The following is a 22,081-nucleotide window of genomic DNA, read 5'->3' as shown; positions in this document are numbered from 1 at the left end:
TATTTATAAAAATATTTCAAATGTATAACACAATAATATGAAAACAATTTATGTTTGAAAAATTTGTATGTATCATACTCGTACAATATCTCGTTGCTGTTTTCTAGGTGTAATATTTTAACATCTAATTGATTATTCAAGTGATGATTTGTGTTACTTGCAATAACATTAAGTTTAACAAGTGACTTAAGCAATAAGATCAGTCACCTCAAATTAATTTTAAAAATATTTAGTAATAAAGCCATAGATTGATATTTAAGTAAGATATTTTTTTGTCCTTTGTAACTCTCATCCTTTAGCCACTCACAAAAAAATTATATTTGACTTTCCTAAAAATAATTAAGTATTTAATTATTATCTAAAATGTAAAAAGAAATACGCATGTATTAAACAAGTAATCAATTAATTATAAAGAAAACTGGAAGAAAAACGTAATAACAAAATCCAGTATATTATACAAATATAGAAGAAAGAAAATCTAGAAATATTAAGATTTGAACAAAAAAGTGTGTAATATTTTTTTAAGACGGAAAGGAATGATTAGAATGTGTCCACGTTAAGACAGAGTGAGAGAAAGAGAAGAAAGTTGAAAACAAAGTCCCAAAACGGCTCATTCAGCTTATTAACAAGATTGCATCATCAAGACGGTGCCGTTTTGTTACATCCAACCACAGACGGCCACGTGGTTGGTGACACGCTAAGACATGACTACGCGGTTTCGCTGTTATCTTTGTTCCACGCGACACATGACCTTGCCGTCGCCCCTGCCCCTGCCCCCTCTCTCTCTTCCATGGAAACTCCCACATAGAGACACATGAACCATTCCTCGTAGTCTCTGACTCCTTTCTTCTTATCTTCTTTTTTTTCCCTCCTCCTTTTCGGATTCTTAGACAGTTTCTTTCTACGAGAATCTGGTCCAAAAATTTGAATCCTGCTTGCGGATCCGTTCGGTTCCTTCGAGATCTACTTCACGATGATGTCTTCTGGGACATCCTCGTACTGGTGCTACCGCTGCAGCCGCTTCGTCCGCGTTTTCCGTCAGGATGCCGTGGTCTGTCCCGACTGCGACGGCGGATTCATCGAAGAAATCGAACACCCGCCGCGCTCAGTCCACCTCGATCCTCGCCGCCGCCGCTTCCCAGCCGCCGCCATGTACATGATCGGTCAGCGCCCTGCCTCCGACAACGCTGCCCGTCCTGCCCTGCGCCGCACCCGCCGCAACGGTGGTGACCGCTCCCCTTTCAACCCCGTTATCGTCCTCCGCGGCAGCGCAGCTGCCACCTCCGCTACAAGCGAGGAGGAAAGTCGAGGCTTTGAGCTGTTCTACGACGATGGTGCCGGTTCTGGGCTGAGACCCTTGCCTCCGAGCATGTCAGAGTTTCTACTCGGATCTGGATTCGATAGGCTTCTGGAGCAACTCTCTCAGATGGAGATCAACGGTATTGGAAGGTACGAGCACCCTCCTGCGTCAAAAGCAGCCATAGATTCGTTACCAACCATCGAAATTGATGACACTCACTTAGCCATGGAATCACACTGTGCGGTGTGCAAAGAAGCTTTTGAATTAGGTACCGCGGTGAGGGAAATGCCGTGTAAGCATATATATCACCCTGAGTGCATCTTACCATGGCTCGCACTCCACAATTCTTGTCCTGTTTGTCGCCATGAGTTACCTGCGGATTCCTCAGACGCAAATTCAAATGCGAATTCAAATCCACCACAAAATGTTGGGTTGAACGAGGAAGAGAATGTGGGGTTGACGATTTGGAGGTTGCCCGGTGGAGGGTTTGCTGTAGGGAGATTTTCCGGTGGGAGAAGAGGTGCTGAGAGGGAGCTTCCTGTGGTGTATACCGAAATGGATGGAGGGTTTAACAATGGAGGTGAGCCTAGGAGGATTTCATGGTCTTCTAGAGGGAACAGAGGAAGAGAGAGTGGAGGATTGAACCGTTTTTTCCGCAATTTGTTTGGTTGCTTCAGAGGTGGGGTTGGAAGTAGTGGTTCTAGTACTACACAGCGATCTGCTTCTAGTAGAGAGTCTATGAGAGCGAGTTCGTCTCGTTCTAGTATGGATCCTTCTCCGCGATCGCGTAGGACTTGGTCTATGGATGTAAACAGTGGGATGAGAGCATGGTAGTAGTAAAGGAAGAGAAGAAGGTAAGTTAGAGTGTATAAAAGCTCTCAACTTTTTTTCTCTGGATTCCCCTTTATCATTGTCAAAATGTACATAATGATATTGGTTGAGAGTCCTCAAGGATTCAATGCAAGCATGGAGTCTAGTGATTGATTCTCACATTTTCTTTGATGGGGAAGTGTTATGTTAAGAATAGGGCATAGGGATAGGGAGTGACAGCAATTGTTGAAAGTCAAAACCATGGAGGAACCAGACTGAAGTAGGGGCTTTGGAGCTGTCAAGTGTTTGTGTATCTTTGGAATTTTTGGGGTGAGGGGATATGATATGGTGATGATGCATGATCTTGAACTTCGTTTTACTTTGATAATGAAATGAAGCACCTTCTACTGTTTTTATTCCATGTTTTTATCTTTCTGGTCACAGTGATACGTCAGTTTATGTTCCTTCAAATTCATTGTTCATTGTGTCCCCCATTGTCATTGGCTTTTAATTTTCAGCGTACTGCTGTCTCAAATTGATTGTGTTCTTGATGATAACTAAGATTACTGGTCAGCTACATCACTTTCTCCACTACAATATATTATTTTTCCTTCTGCATTACTACATTGTGTGGAATTGATTGTTTTTGTCTCCTTCTGCATTACTCTCTGTTTTAATGATCAGTTAAAGTAAGAAGACACATTCTTGAATTTTTTTCATGACAATTCTGGGTGAAACTAACTCGTGATTCACAGTTATTTTTACGGTACACATCATTCTCTTTAGCTATCATTATGGTGAGTGTTTTAACTTTTGAATAAAGTTTCTCATCTGTATCATGCACAACTTGTTACCATTACAGTTAACAATGTTCATGAATCTATTAGGCTATTTGGTACAAATTTTAAGGTCATGTAAATATTGTGCTTTTTTATCTAATGGCATTCCAGGAAGTTAACTGTGATCCTTTGCTAACATCTCTGAATTCGTACTGTTTTGGATCATTGAGGAGTTGGCTCTGTATTTTGAGCATGGACATTTACCAATTATCATGAAAATAGCATTGCCAACTCAGGAAAGCTAATTACCTTTCTTACTTTTATATTAACCTAAAAAAATTCAAAGTTCCCCAATCGCACATTCCTCTTATTATCATCTAAACAATTCAAATCGCTATTTAAGTTGAGAAATCGGTTATACAATCTCATTTTTTTAAAATGATTGTTGTAAAATAAAATTAAAATTAAAAGATGATAAATAAAATAGGGAAGATTTATTTCAAAATGATTGTGCTGGTTTTATTGTTTTTAATGCTGCATGTTGATATAATGAGAACTAGCGAAAGCATTTTATGATTTAGGCATCTTTAATATTTAGAAGAACACAACCCTTAACAAAAATATATAATAATAATAAAAATAATTTTGTCAACATTGAATAATTCATTACAAAAGTTATTCAAAAACAAATATATGAATATTAAAAATCCTTTAAACAGTGTGGTTGATCAAGTTAACGATATTCCATATAAAGATTGTAATATCTCATAAGTTATATAGAGGTTGTAACTTTTGTAAGTCATATTTAACTGAAGAAATTAAAGTTGAATATATAAATTATAATAAGGATAAATAGTAAATAATGTTTCAACATATTTCAACATATACAATCATAACGTTGTGGAAATGATGTTAGTTTTGATGTGAAAGTGTTCCATGAATGAATTGTTATGTTACACATCAATAACGTTATCAAACTTTTTGAAAAGGTTAAAGATGAAGAACAGAATGACTTGATCATTTTTCTCAAACGAAAAATACTTCAGCATGAAATATACTAATATCAATGACACGTGACAACAAATTTAGTAGAGACAATAAAATTTGTGAATAAGTATATTGATAATGTTGATATACTAAAAAAATAATGATATTATTGAATGAACGATAGTGTTTGGGTTGGGTTTGAATATGTAAGTAAGGAAAATAATTGCACGTGCAGTGGTGGGTGGATGGTGGATACTTATTTTTTTGTGCACGCCATTCAAGTGCCAATAATTTGTACACGTGTCTTTTACCTGTATTCAAGGAAATTTGAAAATTGGAAAGGGATCTTATGCTATTGGTAGTATTTGTATTAAAGGATCCAAATCTTTATATCTATAGAATCCTCATTTTCCCAATTATAAGCATAGAGATTAGCATCTAAATCATACAACACTCACTAATTATGGGTTTATGGGTTGTGTGTGAGCTGTTACATAATCACCCACGTTTCATTTCAAGGAAAAGAAAAACAAGTCTTGTAGTATAACGAGAGATTAAAGACTACGAAGTGAGGTTGCTTTGCTCATTTCCACCAACCATGGTTTACAAGTTTATGTTCTCTACATATAAAAAAAAAAGGTATATGCTGTGTCTCTTTCTTACGCTCAAGTTCATAACAATTTTTGCGAGTTTTATTGTATAAAATGTTAGTGCATATATATATATATATATATATATATATATATATATATTCATTTTATGTTGGAAGTCTTACGTTGACTAAATATAAAATCAATTTACAATATATAAGTGGGTGCAATTCTAATATTACAAACTGATTTTATGATATTGAATTAGGCTTAAAACCTACTTTTAATATTTTATGTGTGACTTATAAGATATATTTCTTTGTTTTTTATATTTTTTATATGATATGCATAAAATACATCAATAAAGTTGTATGTTTGCTTCCAATTTTTTCTGTTTATTTAAATGAGTGAACAAGACGACTTGAAAGATGGGTGAATACCCTCATCATATATACATATACTCTAAAAAACTGGAAGAAACTTATTCAAATTAAAATTTATCTCAAAAATATTGAAAGTATATTTTTTAAGTAATGATGATAATAATAATATTATTAAAATCTGTTGACGTGAAATAGTGCAATTATCAACTTGCAATTCCGAAAATAATTAGTTACTCTTAAATTATCTTTCATTATGGAATATTTTTGGACAAAAACATGTGAAACAATTTACGTGTGAGTTTGTATTTTTAGGTTAAAGCTTGAAGGAGAGTTTTTAATATGTGGTCTATATTATCGGCACTTTATATAAAAGAAACCTAGTAAAACAGTTTCCTATTATTTTGAAGTTTTTCTAGAGAAAAGTTCAATCAGAATTTTTAAGATTCAACTCGTTATGTAACCTGTGTTTTGCGATATCAATTTGGATAAATAAAAAAGAAAAAAACTTCTTTAATTATCTCAACTTGGAGTCACGTATAGCAGTCAAATTCCCTCACTCTCAAATCATCCAAAATTCACTGTGTATGCATTCAAATTAAGAACACCTATTGCATAGTAATTTTCTGTTGTTCTCTATTCTGGTATGCCATATTTTTTCAGATTACTTTTTACAGTAAAAATATAAAGTTACAAAGAGTATTATATATATTAAAAGTGGATAAATTAAATGAATGTAATATATAAAAATTATGAAAAAAAAAAATTATTAAGTTTTCAAAGATCAACAAAGTAACTTTCTATTCATAATATAAATATTTGTATTTCTCCGCCGAAGTGACAAGAAAATTAGGCATGATGATGCATTATTGTTTTGAACCTTTTTCCATTTAGTATTGAATTCCAACTTCAAATTCCATGGTGGAGTTTGTTGGCAACATCTTTCTGAGCCGTTCTTGTTGAAGATATTCACAATTAACACTTTTAGGGTTTCAATCTAGATCTGTCCAGACACCTTTCAGCTCATCTCTTTACCCTAATATACATTCAATATAAATCAATTACAACACATAATGAGTTTCTAAAAATATCTTAATTATTTCATTATCACAAAAATTCATTTTTATAATAAGAGATGAAAACCTATAAGTATAACCAATATCTAAATTGATAATTAATATCTTAAAAACAAAACTTAAGAGAATAATTTAGAATTGCACCAAAACATTAAATATCCTAATTACATGATTAAAAAAGTGTTATGTAACACGCCTTGCCCATTCTTCCCTGTGAAGACAAAACCACATATGAAAACAGACAAAATGTTAACATATTCATTTGACCAATAACTAAAATTGAGGTCAGTTTTTCTATCGTTTTAATGAATTGAATGACACAAAGCGAGTGGTATTGGAATTTAAATACCAAATCCTGGGGCCATGTTACTAGAAAAAACAAATTAGTTGCATTGAAATTTGTCTGAGTTTCATTGGTTTGTGATACTATTATGTGCAAATTTCAAATGAAATTATCGCTCTAATTGAAATTTTATTGTTTGAATGGTCCCTAATATTAGTTTTAAAAAACTATAAGTAAAAAAGTATTTTGGGATTTTGTTTCATAGTGTAGGGTGTGTTTCAAAATTGTCCAAGATGAATTTATGAAATACCTTCTAGAACTAATATAGAAATTTAACTCCATTCCATTTACATAAATTTAAATCATAAAATACATTGATTGACAATTCGTGTAACCAAATTTAATGCCTATAATTGTATTGATTATAATAGGATCAAATTTGCAATTGGTGTAACCAATTGGCATCTTAGATTTTTCGTTTTAACTTATTTTAATATAAATAGACGTCATATTTTTTTTTATATAATACATTGTTTATGATTGGATACTCATTGTGATAATTGAAGTAACTATAACTTGCTTTTTAACAATAATTATGATTGATTAATATTTTTTTAGTTCATTCTATAATTATATAAAGTTAATAAATATTTGATAATCTGATAGTAATTATTAACATCATCCAAACAAAATTTATTTTAAACTCTACTAAGATGAGTTGAAAAGGAAATGTGTTAGAAGTTAGAAGATTAATACAAAGATAAATAATTTTATTATATTAAATTTATATAAAAAAATGTTGACCAGAAAACTTTCAATTTTAAGAAATTGTAATACATGCAAATTCAAAGTATTATATTTTTTAAAAATTTAATTCGGATAAAATAATATAATTCTTTATTAAATTCCAATTTTTTATTAACAATGTTAACCTCTATTAATGATAAATAATTCCAAAAATATCAATAAATAAGATAATACCATGCTCACTCATTTGGGCCTACACAGATGTTATACAAACCTTGTTACCCATACCTACAAATATTTGCACATGCATAAAATTACTTAAAATAATTAATTATATAGTTCATAAGTTTCAATGTCATATAAATAAAAAGTCTAAATGTAACCAAATAATTTGTTTATATATACCTAAATACAAATTACATAACAAAATATTAAATGGTTAATATGAAATACCATTCAAATTCTCTATTTTATGTGTTTGATCCAATTATGTTTAGATTGGGTAGACTATTGTTTTGTGAAACTGTGAATAGTGTATAAATCTGAGTAAAATTTGTTTAGTTTACAAATAGTGTAGAACCAAAAAGATCTCACCCAAAATGAAGTAAATAATAATGCGTTGAGTATGGTTGAATCAGCTATGCCTAGACTAAAAACAGAAAAATAATAAATAAATACAAAACATTATGAAAATTTTTAAAATTCTTGCATTTTAAATAAAAATTAAGATATTTATATATGAGTAACTATACCATTTGTTAGAAGTGAACTTTTAAGCATAACCCAACTACATAAAATCAGTTTTTAAGATAAAGTTTGCACCCACTTATATATTGTGAAAGTGTTTATCTCTAGGTTACATTGGACATCTAAAACATGTTAAGGTATATACATCTTGTATACAAAATTAGAAATTAATGGGTGGTCCGTCAGTGACCCGATAACGGATGAAACAAAATATCCAAAAAATTTCGTTACGATAGACTTTTTAAACTAACACCATTCTATAAAATTTTAAATTTCTTATTCAAATAATTTAGTAAAAGAAAAATTAAATTCTCCGTGAAAATAATTATTTTATAAGCAAGTTTTTTATAAATATCCAATTATCATTGCGATAATAATTTTATTTATAATTGGCATAAATCTTAATATCAATTGCCTTCAAGACAATTTTAACTTAATTACGAGAGTAGGAGCGCCAACCAAATTGCATGATTTTGGGAAATAAAAAGTAATATTTTATAGTGATTTTTTGAGTTCAACAACTCACATTTATAGTTAAGTTAATCTCTAATCGAAAATAGAAACTATTATGAGTCCTGTGTAGAAAATAGAAAGACAATCATGATTAAAGTGAATGAAAAAAAAGGGTAAATGTGGTGTGAAATTGATAAAAAAAAAAAGTATTAGAAAGGATCACATCTTACCTAATTAACCTCCTCTTGCACAAAATACAAAACTGAAGTCATTATTACGATCATACGTTATACAACTCATACACGTAACTCAATCTTTTCATGGCCATAATTTAGATTAAAAAAATCTAACTAATGCCTTTAACTCACAAATTAAAATTGTTTAAAGTAAAAAAAGATTGATATGTTTCTTTTTTTTTTTAAATAATTTTTTTACACCAACTCGATTTAAATCTCTAATTCATTGAAGAAAAATACAATTTCAGTTTTTGACACGACATTTTTGTGTTAGCTTAGTTAAATTTTTTCTTTACTTATTTGTTATATTCAATTTTGTCTAACAACTAATAAGTGATTGAATTTTATTCCATAATTTAAATTGAGTGTAATTTGGTCTTTATTTCTTAAAATGAATTCAATTTTATAACTCCCGTCTAACTAATGATACCGCTATATAGCATCGCTAAAAGAATTACCGCGAATTAACAATGATTTTTTCAGTAACAATTTTAAACTGTTACTGTTAAATAACATTCTATTTTAATTTATTTTGATCATAAAAGGAAATATTGGATATATTTAAAAATAAAAGACCAAATTAAGTTATTTATTAATAGTTGGATGAAGTTAAATTAAACAAATAACAAATAGAAAACAATTAAGTTTTGGTGTTAATGCGTGGATGTTATTTATATTTAAAATTTAAAACACTAGTGTGGTAAGAAATTTCATTTAACATCTTGTACATAAGATAATTTCAAATGTCACAAAAGTTTTAAAAAAATTATGAAAAGTTATATATACATTAAAACGTAGATAGAAATGATAAAAATGTAAATTTTATAATTTCTTCGAACTAGAACAATTTAAAAAAAAAAAATCTTAAAAGTTATGTAGCAGATAAATATAAAATAAAGTAATATACTATAATATAACTCTTGAAAACATTAATCTAGATTTAAGTGCAGAATTTTTAATAAATATGAAATGTTCATAGTCCCAATAAAAGTAAAAAGTCGGTGTCGTCATTAAAATTATAACTAATCTAATCATATATGTTTAGTCAAATACTGAAGTTTCACCTTCTCAACCTCACATCAAAAGACTAGTAAACCAAAATTCAACTTAGCCTTTTCTCGAAGAAATCAATTTAAGGGTTCATTACTGGAGACAACTGTGTAACCAAATCTTACTGAACACATAAAAAATTGCTATTATCAGCAAATTATCACCAACTCTACTCATTCAAGTAAAAGACCTTATTTTTCAACCAATCAAAGACAAGTCCAAATCAAGTTGAACAACGTATTGCTATGAATTGACAAAAACCAGTAAATTATAGAACATGTATTCCACCTAGCTGCATCACCCTCACAAATCAACATGCCTTAGTCTAAATTACTCTAATAGGTGTCTCAATCTACATGCAAATACACAATAAGTTTTAAGAGAGGCAAGGGACAATAAATAGCCCTCTTCATTGTCTCAAACCTCAACCTTTTCTCTTCCCCGTTTTCCTAAAACTCTGCGCTTTATGTCTGATTATACCTTCTAAAGTGAAACCTTTCTCCCGAAAAACCTTGGTAGCATCTAACTTTTTCCTTCTTTTTCTCTGCCCCACCTTTCAAATTAATCATGTCAAAAACAGAAATAATGAACCAGCTTCTGTGTTCATAAGAGCTGGTTATGACCAAAAGTGAGAGTTGTACTATGCACATTCAGCTGCATGTCGTGACATGACAGAGTCCAAAGTTGAATCCAACTACATCAGAGAATTTTAAGAGTAGAGATATCATGTATGTATAACTCTTTCCCACCACACAACACAGTTACTGTCTCAAAGGACACACACGCACACACCCTTCACCTTTCTCTCTCTCTCTCTCTCTCTCTCTCTCTCTCTCTCTCTCTCTCTCTCTCTCTCTCTCTCTCTCTCCCCATTAAAGTTTGAGGTAAACCAAATCAATAGACACAACACAACATGGCCTCCATTATCATCCTCCTCCATCTTCCTCCTCTTACAATTACCATTTTAACTGTTTTTCTCAAAATCCAAACAACCTATTCCTCACCCCAAGCCCCTCTCATATTGCCTCTAATATCCCAGACACTCCCACATGGGTTTGTTTCTGTTCCAACTCCTTCTTCACGTAAGCTCTCATTCCACCACAACGTCACCTTAACCGTTTCACTCACCGTAGGCACGCCCCCACAGACCGTTACCATGGTCCTCGACACAGGCAGCGAACTCTCCTGGCTCCACTGCAAGAAAAACCAAAACATTAACTCAATCTTCAACCCGCAACTCTCTTCCTCCTACACCCCTACACCCTGCACCTCAACCGTTTGCACCACCCGGACCCGAGATTTCCCCATACCCGTTTCCTGTGACCCGAGAAAGCTCTGCCACGCCACCGTCTCCTACGCTGACCTCACCTCCATAGAGGGGAACCTCGCCACCGACACGTTCTCCATATCCGGTTCGGGTCAACCGGGGATTATTTTCGGGTGCATGGACTCCGGGTTCAGCTCCAACGCCAAGGAAGATTCCAAGACAACCGGGTTGATGGGTATGAACCGCGGGTCGCTCTCGTTTGTGACGCAAATGGGGTTTCCGAAATTCTCGTACTGCATCTCCGGCCACGACGCCTCCGGCGTGTTACTCTTCGGCGATGCGAAACTGACGTGGCTGGGCCCTTTGAAGTACACGCCGCTGGTGAAGATGAATACCCCGTTACCCTACTTCGACCGGGTCGCTTACACGGTTCGTTTGATGGGTATTCGGGTCGGTTCAAAACCATTGCAGGTGCCCAAGTCAATTTTCGCGCCGGACCATACCGGGGCGGGACAGACAATGGTGGATTCGGGTACCCAATTCACTTTCCTTCTCGGGTCGGTTTACAATGCTCTAAAGAACGAGTTTTTGGAACAGACGAAAGGGGTGCTGACCCTTTTGGAGGATCCAAATTTTGTGTTTGAAGGGGCGATGGATTTGTGTTTTCGGGTAAGAGGGGGTGTTGTGCCGACGGTTCCCGCCGTGACAATGGTGTTTGAGGGGGCGGAGATGGGTGTGTCCGGGGAGAGGCTATTGTATCGAGTGGGTGATGACGTGGCAAAGGGAAAAGATGTGTATTGTTTCACGTTTGGGAATTCAGATTTGTTGGGAATTGAGGCTTATGTGATTGGGCACCATCATCAGCAGAACGTGTGGATGGAGTTTGACTTGGTCAACTCAAGAGTTGGATTTGCTGACACAAGGTGTGAACTTGCGAGTCGAAGACTTGGCATGGGTCCTTAGTTTGATTAGATTTGGGTGTGCTGTGCCCTACCATTGCCAGATTAGTCTTCTCGATTGGTCGTGGATTTGGTCGAGAACCACCTTATTTTTTTGTACACAACTGTTGTATCTTTTTCATAATAGATAATTCTATTATTTTTTTCAAAGTTAGAGATGTTTTCTTGTACTCAGTAAATCTAAAAGGTTGTTATAAAAATCATTAGGTCTAATTAATTATATGTCTTGATATTTATTCTTATTATTATTAATATTATTAATATTATTTGATTAATTATTTTCTACCATGGCCAGCAGTAGTTGTACGTTGCTTAGATCCTACCATTTGTTGATGGCAGTGAGAGTTTGGTGATCTGTCATGAGATGCGGTTTTGTTGAGAATTTTTTTGATGTTGAATAATGTGTGGAGACAGTAGAGATAGAGTAAAATGGTGTAACTTAACGTGACAGTTACAACTGAGTGAACAGTGCTTGCAAAATTTAAATAATAGTGCAATTTTTAGATTTGTATAAGTTTTTTTCTTTTTTTTCAGAAGTGTTGTTTCTGTTGCGAAAAGCTTAATCGTAATGTTGCTTTCGTGTTTAATGCGTCTGTACTAATCCATTGTTCTATTTTGGTAAGTATATGTTTGCGCGCTTTGTACAGGAATGGTTTTGGCTTGTTGAGTGATTTTAAAGTAATATACTTGGACTCTTCAGCATATGTTTTTATAATATATATATATATATATATATATATATATATATTACTCCTAGTGCTTAATTTTATAGCCTTTTTCTCTTTTAACTACACACCTTTTTTTCTATTTCTAATCATTTGACTTATCATGAAATAAATTCATATTTCCAAGATATTTTCTTTTTTATCAAATAGTTATATTTAAATGATGTATGTTAATTAAATATTTTTTATTTTTTATATCTGAATATTTTTACCTTTTTAAATATTTTATTTTTTATTTATTTTTTTTTCACATGAAAATGGTTAAATCTTCAAGTTTTGTATTTGAAAAGTATTCTTATATTTCTAAAATATTTTTCATCTTATCTTATCCTTAATTATTCGTTTTTTTTATTCTATGTGTGATTTCATTTAATGGTGTATGAAACTGTTTCTAAGATACATATATTATTATTTTTACTTATTTTTAATATTTTTATTTGTTGTTTGTTTTTATAATATAGAATATTGTTTTGATATTTTTTATTTTGTAACTCATTATCGTAAATGTAATTATATATATATATATATCATTACAATTATATAAAAACAAATTATTTATTACATTATAATAATTTAATATCATTGTCATGAATCTTTATTATCATCATCCATCATATATTAAAGTTTAAAAGGTGAAACATCTATGCTACATTTAAGTTATTATTAGTTTAATTTTTGTTCTTTGTGTGGTTTCACTAACACCAAAAAGCCTTTTAACGTCCGACATTTTCAACCTTTGACGTCTGTCCAAACACCGACGTCGTATCGGGTGACGTCAAAATAACGTCGGAAAAATAGCAGACGTCACTTGACGTCGGTCTTTAGGGAGTCCGACGTTATCCAACGTCGGGGCTGGTAACACAGACGTCTACCACCGCTCCCTCCTCCTCCTCACGCCACCCTCCATACGCTTTCCCGCTCCCAGCCAAAACGACCGCGTTTCGCGCTCGACCTCCTCCGCCTCCACGTTCTCGACCTTGGCTGCGAGTTCCGCCTCTCCAGCGCCTGCCCCTCCACGGAATCCCTCTACGACGAGAAGCTCGTCCTGCTCTCCGCCGGAAATGACGGCTTTGCCCTCCTCACCATCCACATCTCGATTCTCAATGTGTCATTGAAGTCCTCAACTCATGTCATCCCAAGCAACCTCTATTGGGCGTCAGATTTTTCGTTTGGGCTGGATTTCAATCTGGGTACAGGCACAGTGCTTACACGTACAACAAAGCTTGCAAATGGGGATGAAAACGGAAAATAATCGGTTCAAAACGCGTAAAATCAACCCATAATCAAACCCTAACAAGTTTGATGGCGAAAACCTTTCGAAACTCACCTGGAGGGGGTCGGAAATGGCGTCGCCGGCGGGAACTCTCGCGGAAACGATGAACAGCGCGAGGGTTTCTGCGTTTTGCGCAGAGATAAACTGAAACTTAACGTCGGGGGTGTTATGGCCGACGTTAAGTGACGTCGGGGGTGGGAGGGGCCGACGTAAAGGGACGTCTGGCGCGCGCTGGTCCGACGTCAAGGGACGTCTGTCGAGCTGGGGGCTGACGTCCTTTTTTGAGTGACGTCGGGATATTTTTTAACAGACGTTAAGTAACGTCTGCCCGCTCCACGTCAGACGTTAAAAATGTCTCGTTATTTACAAAAATGCCACCGCGCATTTTTAACGTTGGGCTTTTTTTAAGCAGACGTTATTGGGGTGACGTTAAAGGCCTTTTTTGTGTTAGTGTTTCATTCAAGTGGTATATTATAATTTTTATTAATATATAAAAAAATTATTTCATTATGTTCATGCTAAATCTAATCATATATTTAGTCCATAAACACTAAAAAAAATGTACATGTCCTTTAGTAGCATGTAAACGATTTATTTATAGAGCTAGAAGCGATTATTTTTCACAACGATTATTTTTCACTCTATCACCTAGGAGTAGTGGGGTGTATTATCATTAGGATGTCTTGTTCTAAAGGGATTCCAGGTCCAAAATTTATCTACTTCTCATATTCGTCTAAGATTTGAGATTTACTATCCCGGACAGACCATAGTCCCCTAGGCTGCTCAAGTCTGCAAGGTGAAGTGTCTGAACTTCTCATAATTATTTAAAAACCAAAATTTACTATCCTGAACAAATCAGAGTCCCTAAGCTTAAACTTGTAAGGTGAAGAGTTTGAACTTCTCATACTCGTTTAAAGACTGAGATTTACTATTCCGGACAGACCGGGCTTGAGCCTAAATTTCGTATACTCGTTTAAAAATTGAGATTTACTATTCCAGATATAGACCGTAGCCCCGTAGGCTCAAGCTTGCAAGGCAAAGAGCTAAACTTCTTATATTTGTCTAAAGATAGAAATTCGGTATCCAAACAAATCAATCTTCAAAGCTGCAATCAACTATTTGATAACATGTTTATTATAGATGCTAAACTTTTATACAACGTATTATTTGTTGAGCTCTATTTCGCCAACGTTGTGTCAATGCAATTCCTATAAGCTGTCTTGTTCGTTAACAAAAAAGTGATATTATTGTTTCTAGTGATCTTCAACATTGAAAGATGTGATTCTGACTTTATCTTGTTGACATAATTTCTTTTTCAAAATTTCTATCACGTTAAATGTTTTTTTTAATTATTTATTGACATATAAAATATTTTTCTAATTTCCTGTTATTCAAATTAGGTTTAAACTCTCTTGGGTTTATATTTTGTTTGAAAATCTTAATTAGGTCATCAAATCTCTGTGTTAGTCTCAAATTGATCATAATTTTTTAAAATGTGTTACAATTTGGTTAGTACATCAGTAATGACGTTAATTAATGTGTTAAGTGTTAGCTCACGATTTTTTATTATATTTTTTGATTTCATTATTTTTAGAATTTGTTTTTTGAAAAATTTTCACATGTCAAATAAGAGTGATGTTATATGACAATAACATATACCGCTGTTGTGACAATTGTCATGTGATTAATCTAATTCCTATAGTTGTTATTTTGCTTCCCTTTAACTCTAACTTTTTTTTTTTAACTTCAATAATTTTTATCTTTCTTAACTTTTATATAATCTTGAAATTTTAAATTTAACTATTACGGAAGAAAAAAAAGATAAAAAAAAGGAAGAACCACAAAAGAAAAAAAAATGAAGATGAGATCATTTTACCACTTTTTAGCTATATATTTGGATTTATTTTCTTATACAAATATATATTATTTTTACTTTTAATATCATGTGAATAATATCATTGTATAAATATTTTTTTTACTTCTAATGTTATTCTAATATTACGTGAATAATATAATTCTTTTCTTTGTATAAATATAATGGTTTATTTTAATATGGTTTTACATTATTTTCTACTTTGTGCAAATCAGGGAAACAACAAACGTATAAATGTATAAAAAAAAAATACGTACATGTCCTAAGGTATGACACAATACATGTTATCAAACCTACTTAATAAAACAATACAATATGTATAACACACTATAATAGTATGGTTCAGTGTTTTAAGATATTTTCTTTTTGTTAAAAACTTTAAGTTCTGTGGAACAAAATTTATGTGAAAAAAATTATAAAATTATATAATGTATAATTATTCCAACTTCTTATTGATACGTTGTAATCTAATTAAAAATAACATTTTAATTTTATAGTATTTTTCTATCATTATCTTTTCATAATATTATTACATGTATATGTAAAACTTTGAATGACTATAGTAGAACAACAAATACTTTATTAAAAATTACATGAATATTGTGATACTATTAAAAATAAATCATATAAATAAAGTGATATTAAAGGAAGAATTAGTAAGCAAATGTAAAATTTTATTAGCATGTTAAGGTTACAAATTATAAATGACAAGTTAAATAAAATTTCAAGAAAGATTATTAGACATATTTACGATTTATTAAAAAAATATGTATTGGTTATTATATTATTTGATATTTTATTTTATTAAGTTTTTCCAATTTTTACTATGATTACAATTTGAGTTTGTTAATTAGAGTTTTATTTTAAATTTTTTTAGTTGACTTTGGTTATAAATGAATAATTTTTTATTAAATGATTTCAACTATTTCGAGTATTAATATTATTACAAACATGCCTACAGGATTTCTTTAATACGAAAATAAAACTAATAAATCATTGATTGAATTATATACAAATATTTATGATAAAAATTAAAAAGTAGTAGTGAAAATACATACGTTTAGTATTTTTTATAACAATTAAAAATAATAAATTATTTATTATTATTATAATTATAAAATTAAAATAATATTTATAATTTTATTATACATAGTTTTTATTTATTTTATAATAAAATGGTTAAATTTATAAAAATAGTCAAATAAAAATAAAAAACTGATAAATTTAGAAAAACACTTACTTACAAAGATAAAATTAGTAATAATTATTTAAAAAATAAAATTTAAAAATCTTCTATATTTTTTAACTTTTTATTTGTTTTAATCAATTCTATTTTATTTTGCTTATATATATATATATATATATGATTTCTGTGAAAGAAATATTTTCAATAACAAACCAAATTGTAATAAACATATTATTTAAGTTTTTTATTATCCTAAAAATAATAATTTTAAATAAATAAAAATATCCTAAAAAGTATATATAAATTTGGTAGAATATAAATATAAAACTATTTTTAAAAATGTTATTTTTTTATATTTTATTATTTATTACATAGTTTTTTCACTTTTTATTGTTCTAAAAGTTTTAAAATGCTGAGAATGAAGACATAATGTGAGGATTGCTACAGACCACAAATATAACAGACTTGACCATTGTTCAACCAATATTAAAAGAAAACCAAAAAGAAAACGAGAAAACTACATCAACATTTCTAGTGATCTTCGGTTTCGAATCAAATCGAATCGGAGGTGAAAGATCTAATTCCGACTCTGCCTTGTGATCGAAAGCGGATTATAGCTGTTTCCGATCACAACCCAATCACATTTGGCCGCTTTCGTTCCTCGTAAAGTTTGGTAACCCTCTTTCATTGTTCATGCGCGATTTCATTCTCAAAATTTCAATCACCTGAAGTTTTTTTATTTTTTGTTATTGATATTACTATGATTGAGCTTTTATATTCAATTGAATGTTATGGAGGATTTGCGGTTGGTTTGATTGATGCCGTTAAATGACAATGGGGTAGGTTTTGGTGAATTCTTGATTGACGTTATTTTCTTTCCATTGGGTTGAATCTTCAAAATTGTGGAATTGTATGCAATGATTGGAAGTGATTTGGCTCCGCGGTTCTGGTGTTTTGTGTGTTTTTGTGAAAAATGGATTTTGTCAATCTTTGATATGCTTAAATTTCCATAAGTGCTCCATATAATAAATAAACTAAATATCGAATGCATGTTTTAGGATCATTAAGGGTTAAATATTGTAAAATGTTCACGGATTACTTTGAAAATTGAAGTATATGATTTATTGTGCTTTAGCGATTTATGTATTGCTAACCAAGATTCCATGTTTGATCCTTTATTATTCCTTTGTGGGAATGTTGTTTTTATGATAGATATGTGTTAATGTTTGTTAGCGTTGGCCAATTGTAGGGATGATCCTGATAGGCTCAGATGTAGTATGTTAGATACCTTCTGTCTGTATGTTTATATGATATTCGTGGAAAATTTTCATTTTCCCCTGTTTTCTGTTCCTATTGAACTTTATACTCTGCCATTTATATGTTGTTGATTTCTTGTCTACTGACCATGGTTTTATTTGATATTTCAGAATATTCAAAAGTTTTATTTGATATTTCAGAATATTCAAAGGTTTTATTTGCTGGTTTCTGTCAACTCTCTAGTGAACCTTTGAAGTTTCAAGTCAAGTTTTCAAATATAGAGTCATGAGTTTTGTTTTTCGAGGAACAAGAGCAGATATTGAAAATGGTTTTCCAGGATTTATACCGGAGAGGCGAGCATTGGTATGTACTCCCTGTATTCGTGGTCTGCACCTGTATAAATGTTTTGGTGGAGCTGACACGTGTGATGCTTTATTGTTTCTGTTGCTTTTTGTTCTATGAATAAAATATCAACTGAAAGTCTAAAACTTCATACTGATTCCAATATTTTATCCAGCGTGTTCATGCAGCTCGTCCTAGTAATTCTAATTCACTCACTTTTCTCGTCACAGGTACTCATGTTGTTATGTTTTTGTTATCACTTTCTTCTTTAATATTTTATTTCTCCCAATATATTTTCTTTCAATGTCCCATCGATTTCTTATTGTTTATATGTTTGTTTCAGTTCTTCTGTTATTCATGATATTGAACTCTCACCAGATGTCCCCAAATTTTCTGGTAAGGTCCTGTAGTATGTAAAGTCGGAATGCAAGTTTTTCAATGAAAAAATGGCATTAATTTATTCATGTGGTTTATAAGGTCTTATCTCTATTTGTAGCTCTGGCTGGTGCTCGGTGTTTTCTTGATGGCAACAATGTTGAGGATGTATGCAACATGTCAACAGCTTCAAGCACAGGCCCAAGCTCATGCAGCAGCAGCCAGTGGCATTCTTGGCCACACAGAACTGAGGTTGCATATGCCACCATCGATAGCACTTGCAAGTCGAGGGCGTCTGCAGGGTCTCAGACTTCAGCTTGCTCTTCTTGACCGGGAGTTTGATGATCTTGGTTTGTAGTTATTTTCAGTCTTTTGTGCTGTAAATTGCTACTTTGTTTCTCATAATGTTTTTGGAACTTTCTGAAAATGATTTCTACTATAGTTAATTTTTGTTTTCTAATCTCTTCAGATGTTTCATATAGTATATTGATTACATATTTCTCTTTCCAATATCAGATTATGAAACTTTAAGAGCTTTAGATTCAGATAATGTTTCTACTGCACCTTCCATGACCGAGGAAGAGATTAATGCTCTTCCAGTTCACAAGTATAAGGTTGCTGGTCCCCAGAGGTAATTAATCAATCAGACCCGTTGTTATGTTCTCCCTTTACATGGATATTAATATTTTACACTAGAAGCTCATGTTTGTGTGATGCGGCAAAAATACTGCTCTCTATTTTCATCTTATTAATTAAATATCAAATATGAGGACTCATTTGAGGGTAAGAGTTGATAATATGAAAAAATGCCATGTTGAAATTATGATAGTTTTGACTGAATTTTATATTCTGAATGATGGCATGGAAACACCAGTTTTTTTACTGCCATGCTATTTGGGGTGCTTATGATTACTGTGTATTACCATGTTTTATATGATTTACGAAGACAACCTTTAACTATACTTTCTTTATTAGCTGTTGACATGTGAAAACGTCCTGTCCTGTAAAATTTTGCCTGCCTGTTATTGGTATTAACTTGAAATTCTAATTGAAATGGGAATTTTCACCTTTCATTTAGAAGTAGCGTATGTGTGCAAAGTAAATTAATTTAGCATTCGATTATTTGACAAGAAGCTGCTTTTGCTTACAGTGGTGGTTCATCAATGCAACCAGCATCATCATCCACTTCTGCTGAGGTATTGTCTACATTTTGGCCTTATTTTTTCCTCAATCTGTGGTCTAACAAGTGAATTTACAAAGTTTCTCATGATAACTTCATTGATTCCTTGCATGCTTTTTCTACATGTTTTTCTTGTTATGATAATGCTATTCTTGACAGTAGGGGAAAGTGTTGTCCCTGTTCATGCCGATGTATTATTCTGTGTACAACGTTGTATCACTTTACATCATTATTATTTGTCTATTCATTGCAATTCTTTTGGGTGATTTAAATGACTAAATTATCATGTGAATATGCAACGTCTGCATTGTAAGTCCGTGGTTTGTCTAGAGTACATACACGATTCAGTTTAGAACATTATGGCATTTTTCGGTCGGTGTATCCAATCTCACTCAAGGGCAAAGACATGGTTATTATTGTTCTTCTATATTGCTATCTTTTCCTCACTCAAATTGTAGAATTTTATTTTTCTGAGCTGCTACATTGATCTGCATGCTTCATTCCTTTTCATTTATGGCAGAAGAAGCAAGACATTTCAGGGGCTGTTGGAAGCATGAAAGCCTCTGACGATGAACTCACTTGCAGTGTATGCTTGGAGCAAGTTAATGTCGGTGAAGTACTGCGTAGCTTACCTTGCTTGCATCAGGTTTGTTTCATAGCTTGCTAATCTGTGACGTTTGGTCTACAATAAGCTTTTCATGTTGCTTTATGATTTATTGTGTCACTTCATATCTGCTGTTGTCATCTGATTCTCTGATATTTAGAAGTAAAGAAGTTTATTGTCACTTTGAACTTATGCGAAGGAAAATCTAAACTATGACCACTTTGTAAGTAAAAATGTGGTTTCAACTCCCTCACTAACATTTCACATTTGAGATTTATAAAGTTGGTTTGAAGGGTTTAAAATGGAGGGTTTTAGAGGTTCTGAGTTCAGATCTTTCATTAATAAAATACTAACGATTAACATTTGTCGGTAAAAAGAAAAAATAAAGTACAAATGTGGTTGAAATCTGTTAATCCGATTAAATTGGTTCTGAAACCTTGTTTATGTTTTTATTTTTTGAAGTTTCACGCTAGTTGCATCGATCCTTGGCTGCGCCAACAAGGGACATGTCCTGTATGTAAATTTCGAGCTGGATCTGGGTGGAGTGACAATGGACATAATGATATCGCGGACATGGTTTGAATACATCGTCTAATTTTTATTTATGGAGGTGTGATTAAAGTCTACAACTATAACTTAGTGTGATGATGTATCAAAAATAGTAGGTCTTGACCAGTATTGGTGTAATTACCCTGACGTGTAGGGATGAGAAGAAGGGCAGAATACCGTGTAACAACTATTCAGCTTATATTTCTTCGGCTGCTGTGCGTAACCCAGCGCCATCTGCACAAATTTTTCTTTACTGCTACCATTTCCCCTCCCTTTTTATGTGTCGCTGCGCAGTGCTTATTTATCACTTCAACCGTGTTTAATTGATTCATTTGTTCAACTGAAGGATGAAAAAAGGTAGAATTTTTTAAAAGTGGCGATCTTTAACTTCTATTTGTTTGTGTAATCAGATTAGAGAAATAGGATGAATAAAACTAAAAAAAATTAATCTATGCACAACAGGATCTTATTAGGGTTTTTTCGTGTAAACTAACAAAAATAATACTTTTTTTTATTTCTAATGATTTTTTATTTTCTGTCTCGCAATAAATTTATGTGTATAAACTAATGAAATATAAGGTAATCGTGGGAGTATAATAGATAAATAATTAGTATTATTTAAGATTAATCATAAATATAAATAACAAAAATCTTCTAAAATTAGCCAATTGAGAACTCAGACTATGCTTAGTTCGAGGTAATTTTTTGAGAGGTGATGCCGAGTTTCCTTGTTGAGATTATTTTTCATTTATGTGTGCTGAAGTTTTTCTCCGTCAACGTTAATTCGAAATTTCTGGGTTAGTGTTGATAAAATTATTGTTCGATAAATGCTATTTTCTTTGTGGTTGTTACCTTTCACTGTTACTTTTTGATTGATGCTTGTGGGATTGTCTTTTACTTCTCAATCAAAATAATTATGAGCAACTCTAATTGAAATTAACCTTATCCGATAAAAATCCTGGTTAATATCAATTTAAAAAATTTGACAAACTTTGGATGACAGTAATATTGATCATAAAACATTATAGACTTATATTTTTAAACTATTAAAAA

At 32.1% G+C, this 22,081-nt stretch overlaps 2 protein-coding genes and 1 pseudogene across 4 annotated transcripts; all 3 read left to right on the top strand.

Moving 5' to 3' along the window:
* Positions 1–732: 732 nt before the first annotated feature.
* RHC2A (RING-H2 finger C2A) lies at positions 733–2,531 on the top strand. Its single transcript, XM_028073173.2, has one exon. The coding sequence runs from the start codon at positions 974–976 to the stop codon at positions 2,132–2,134; it is 1,161 nt and encodes a 386-aa protein (XP_027928974.2). The 5' UTR covers positions 733–973; the 3' UTR covers positions 2,135–2,531.
* A 7,232-nt stretch (positions 2,532–9,763) lies between these two features.
* LOC114163750 (aspartic proteinase PCS1 pseudogene) lies at positions 9,764–11,814 on the top strand (annotated as a pseudogene).
* A 5,356-nt stretch (positions 11,815–17,170) lies between these two features.
* Positions 17,171–21,271, top strand: SDIR1 (RING/U-box superfamily protein). Of its 3 annotated transcripts, none has more exons than XM_028046019.2 (9): positions 17,171–17,394; positions 18,179–18,341; positions 18,496–18,550; positions 18,664–18,716; positions 18,817–19,045; positions 19,212–19,326; positions 19,846–19,891; positions 20,396–20,521; positions 20,942–21,271. In XM_028046019.2, exons 2-9 carry the CDS (start codon positions 18,264–18,266, stop codon positions 21,059–21,061), a joined length of 822 nt encoding a protein of 273 aa, XP_027901820.1. In that variant the 5' UTR covers positions 17,171–17,394; positions 18,179–18,263; the 3' UTR covers positions 21,062–21,271. The 3 variants fall into 3 exon arrangements, with proteins under 3 accessions (XP_027901820.1, XP_085531179.1, XP_027901828.1); XM_085675053.1 differs by having other exon boundaries at positions 17,207–17,394; positions 18,149–18,341; positions 20,399–20,521; XM_028046027.2 differs by having other exon boundaries at positions 17,207–17,394; positions 18,149–18,341.
* The last annotated feature ends 810 nt before the right edge of the window (positions 21,272–22,081 follow it).

The sequence above is a fragment of the Vigna unguiculata genome, chromosome 1, assembly GCF_037176805.1.
Source record: "Vigna unguiculata cultivar grain cowpea cultivar isolate G323 ecotype 2 chromosome 1, ASM3717680v1, whole genome shotgun sequence".
Lineage (NCBI taxonomy): Eukaryota > Viridiplantae > Streptophyta > Magnoliopsida > Fabales > Fabaceae > Vigna > Vigna unguiculata.
Note: the sequence above shows the minus strand (reverse complement) of the source record. Positions and strands in the feature narration are given on the sequence as shown.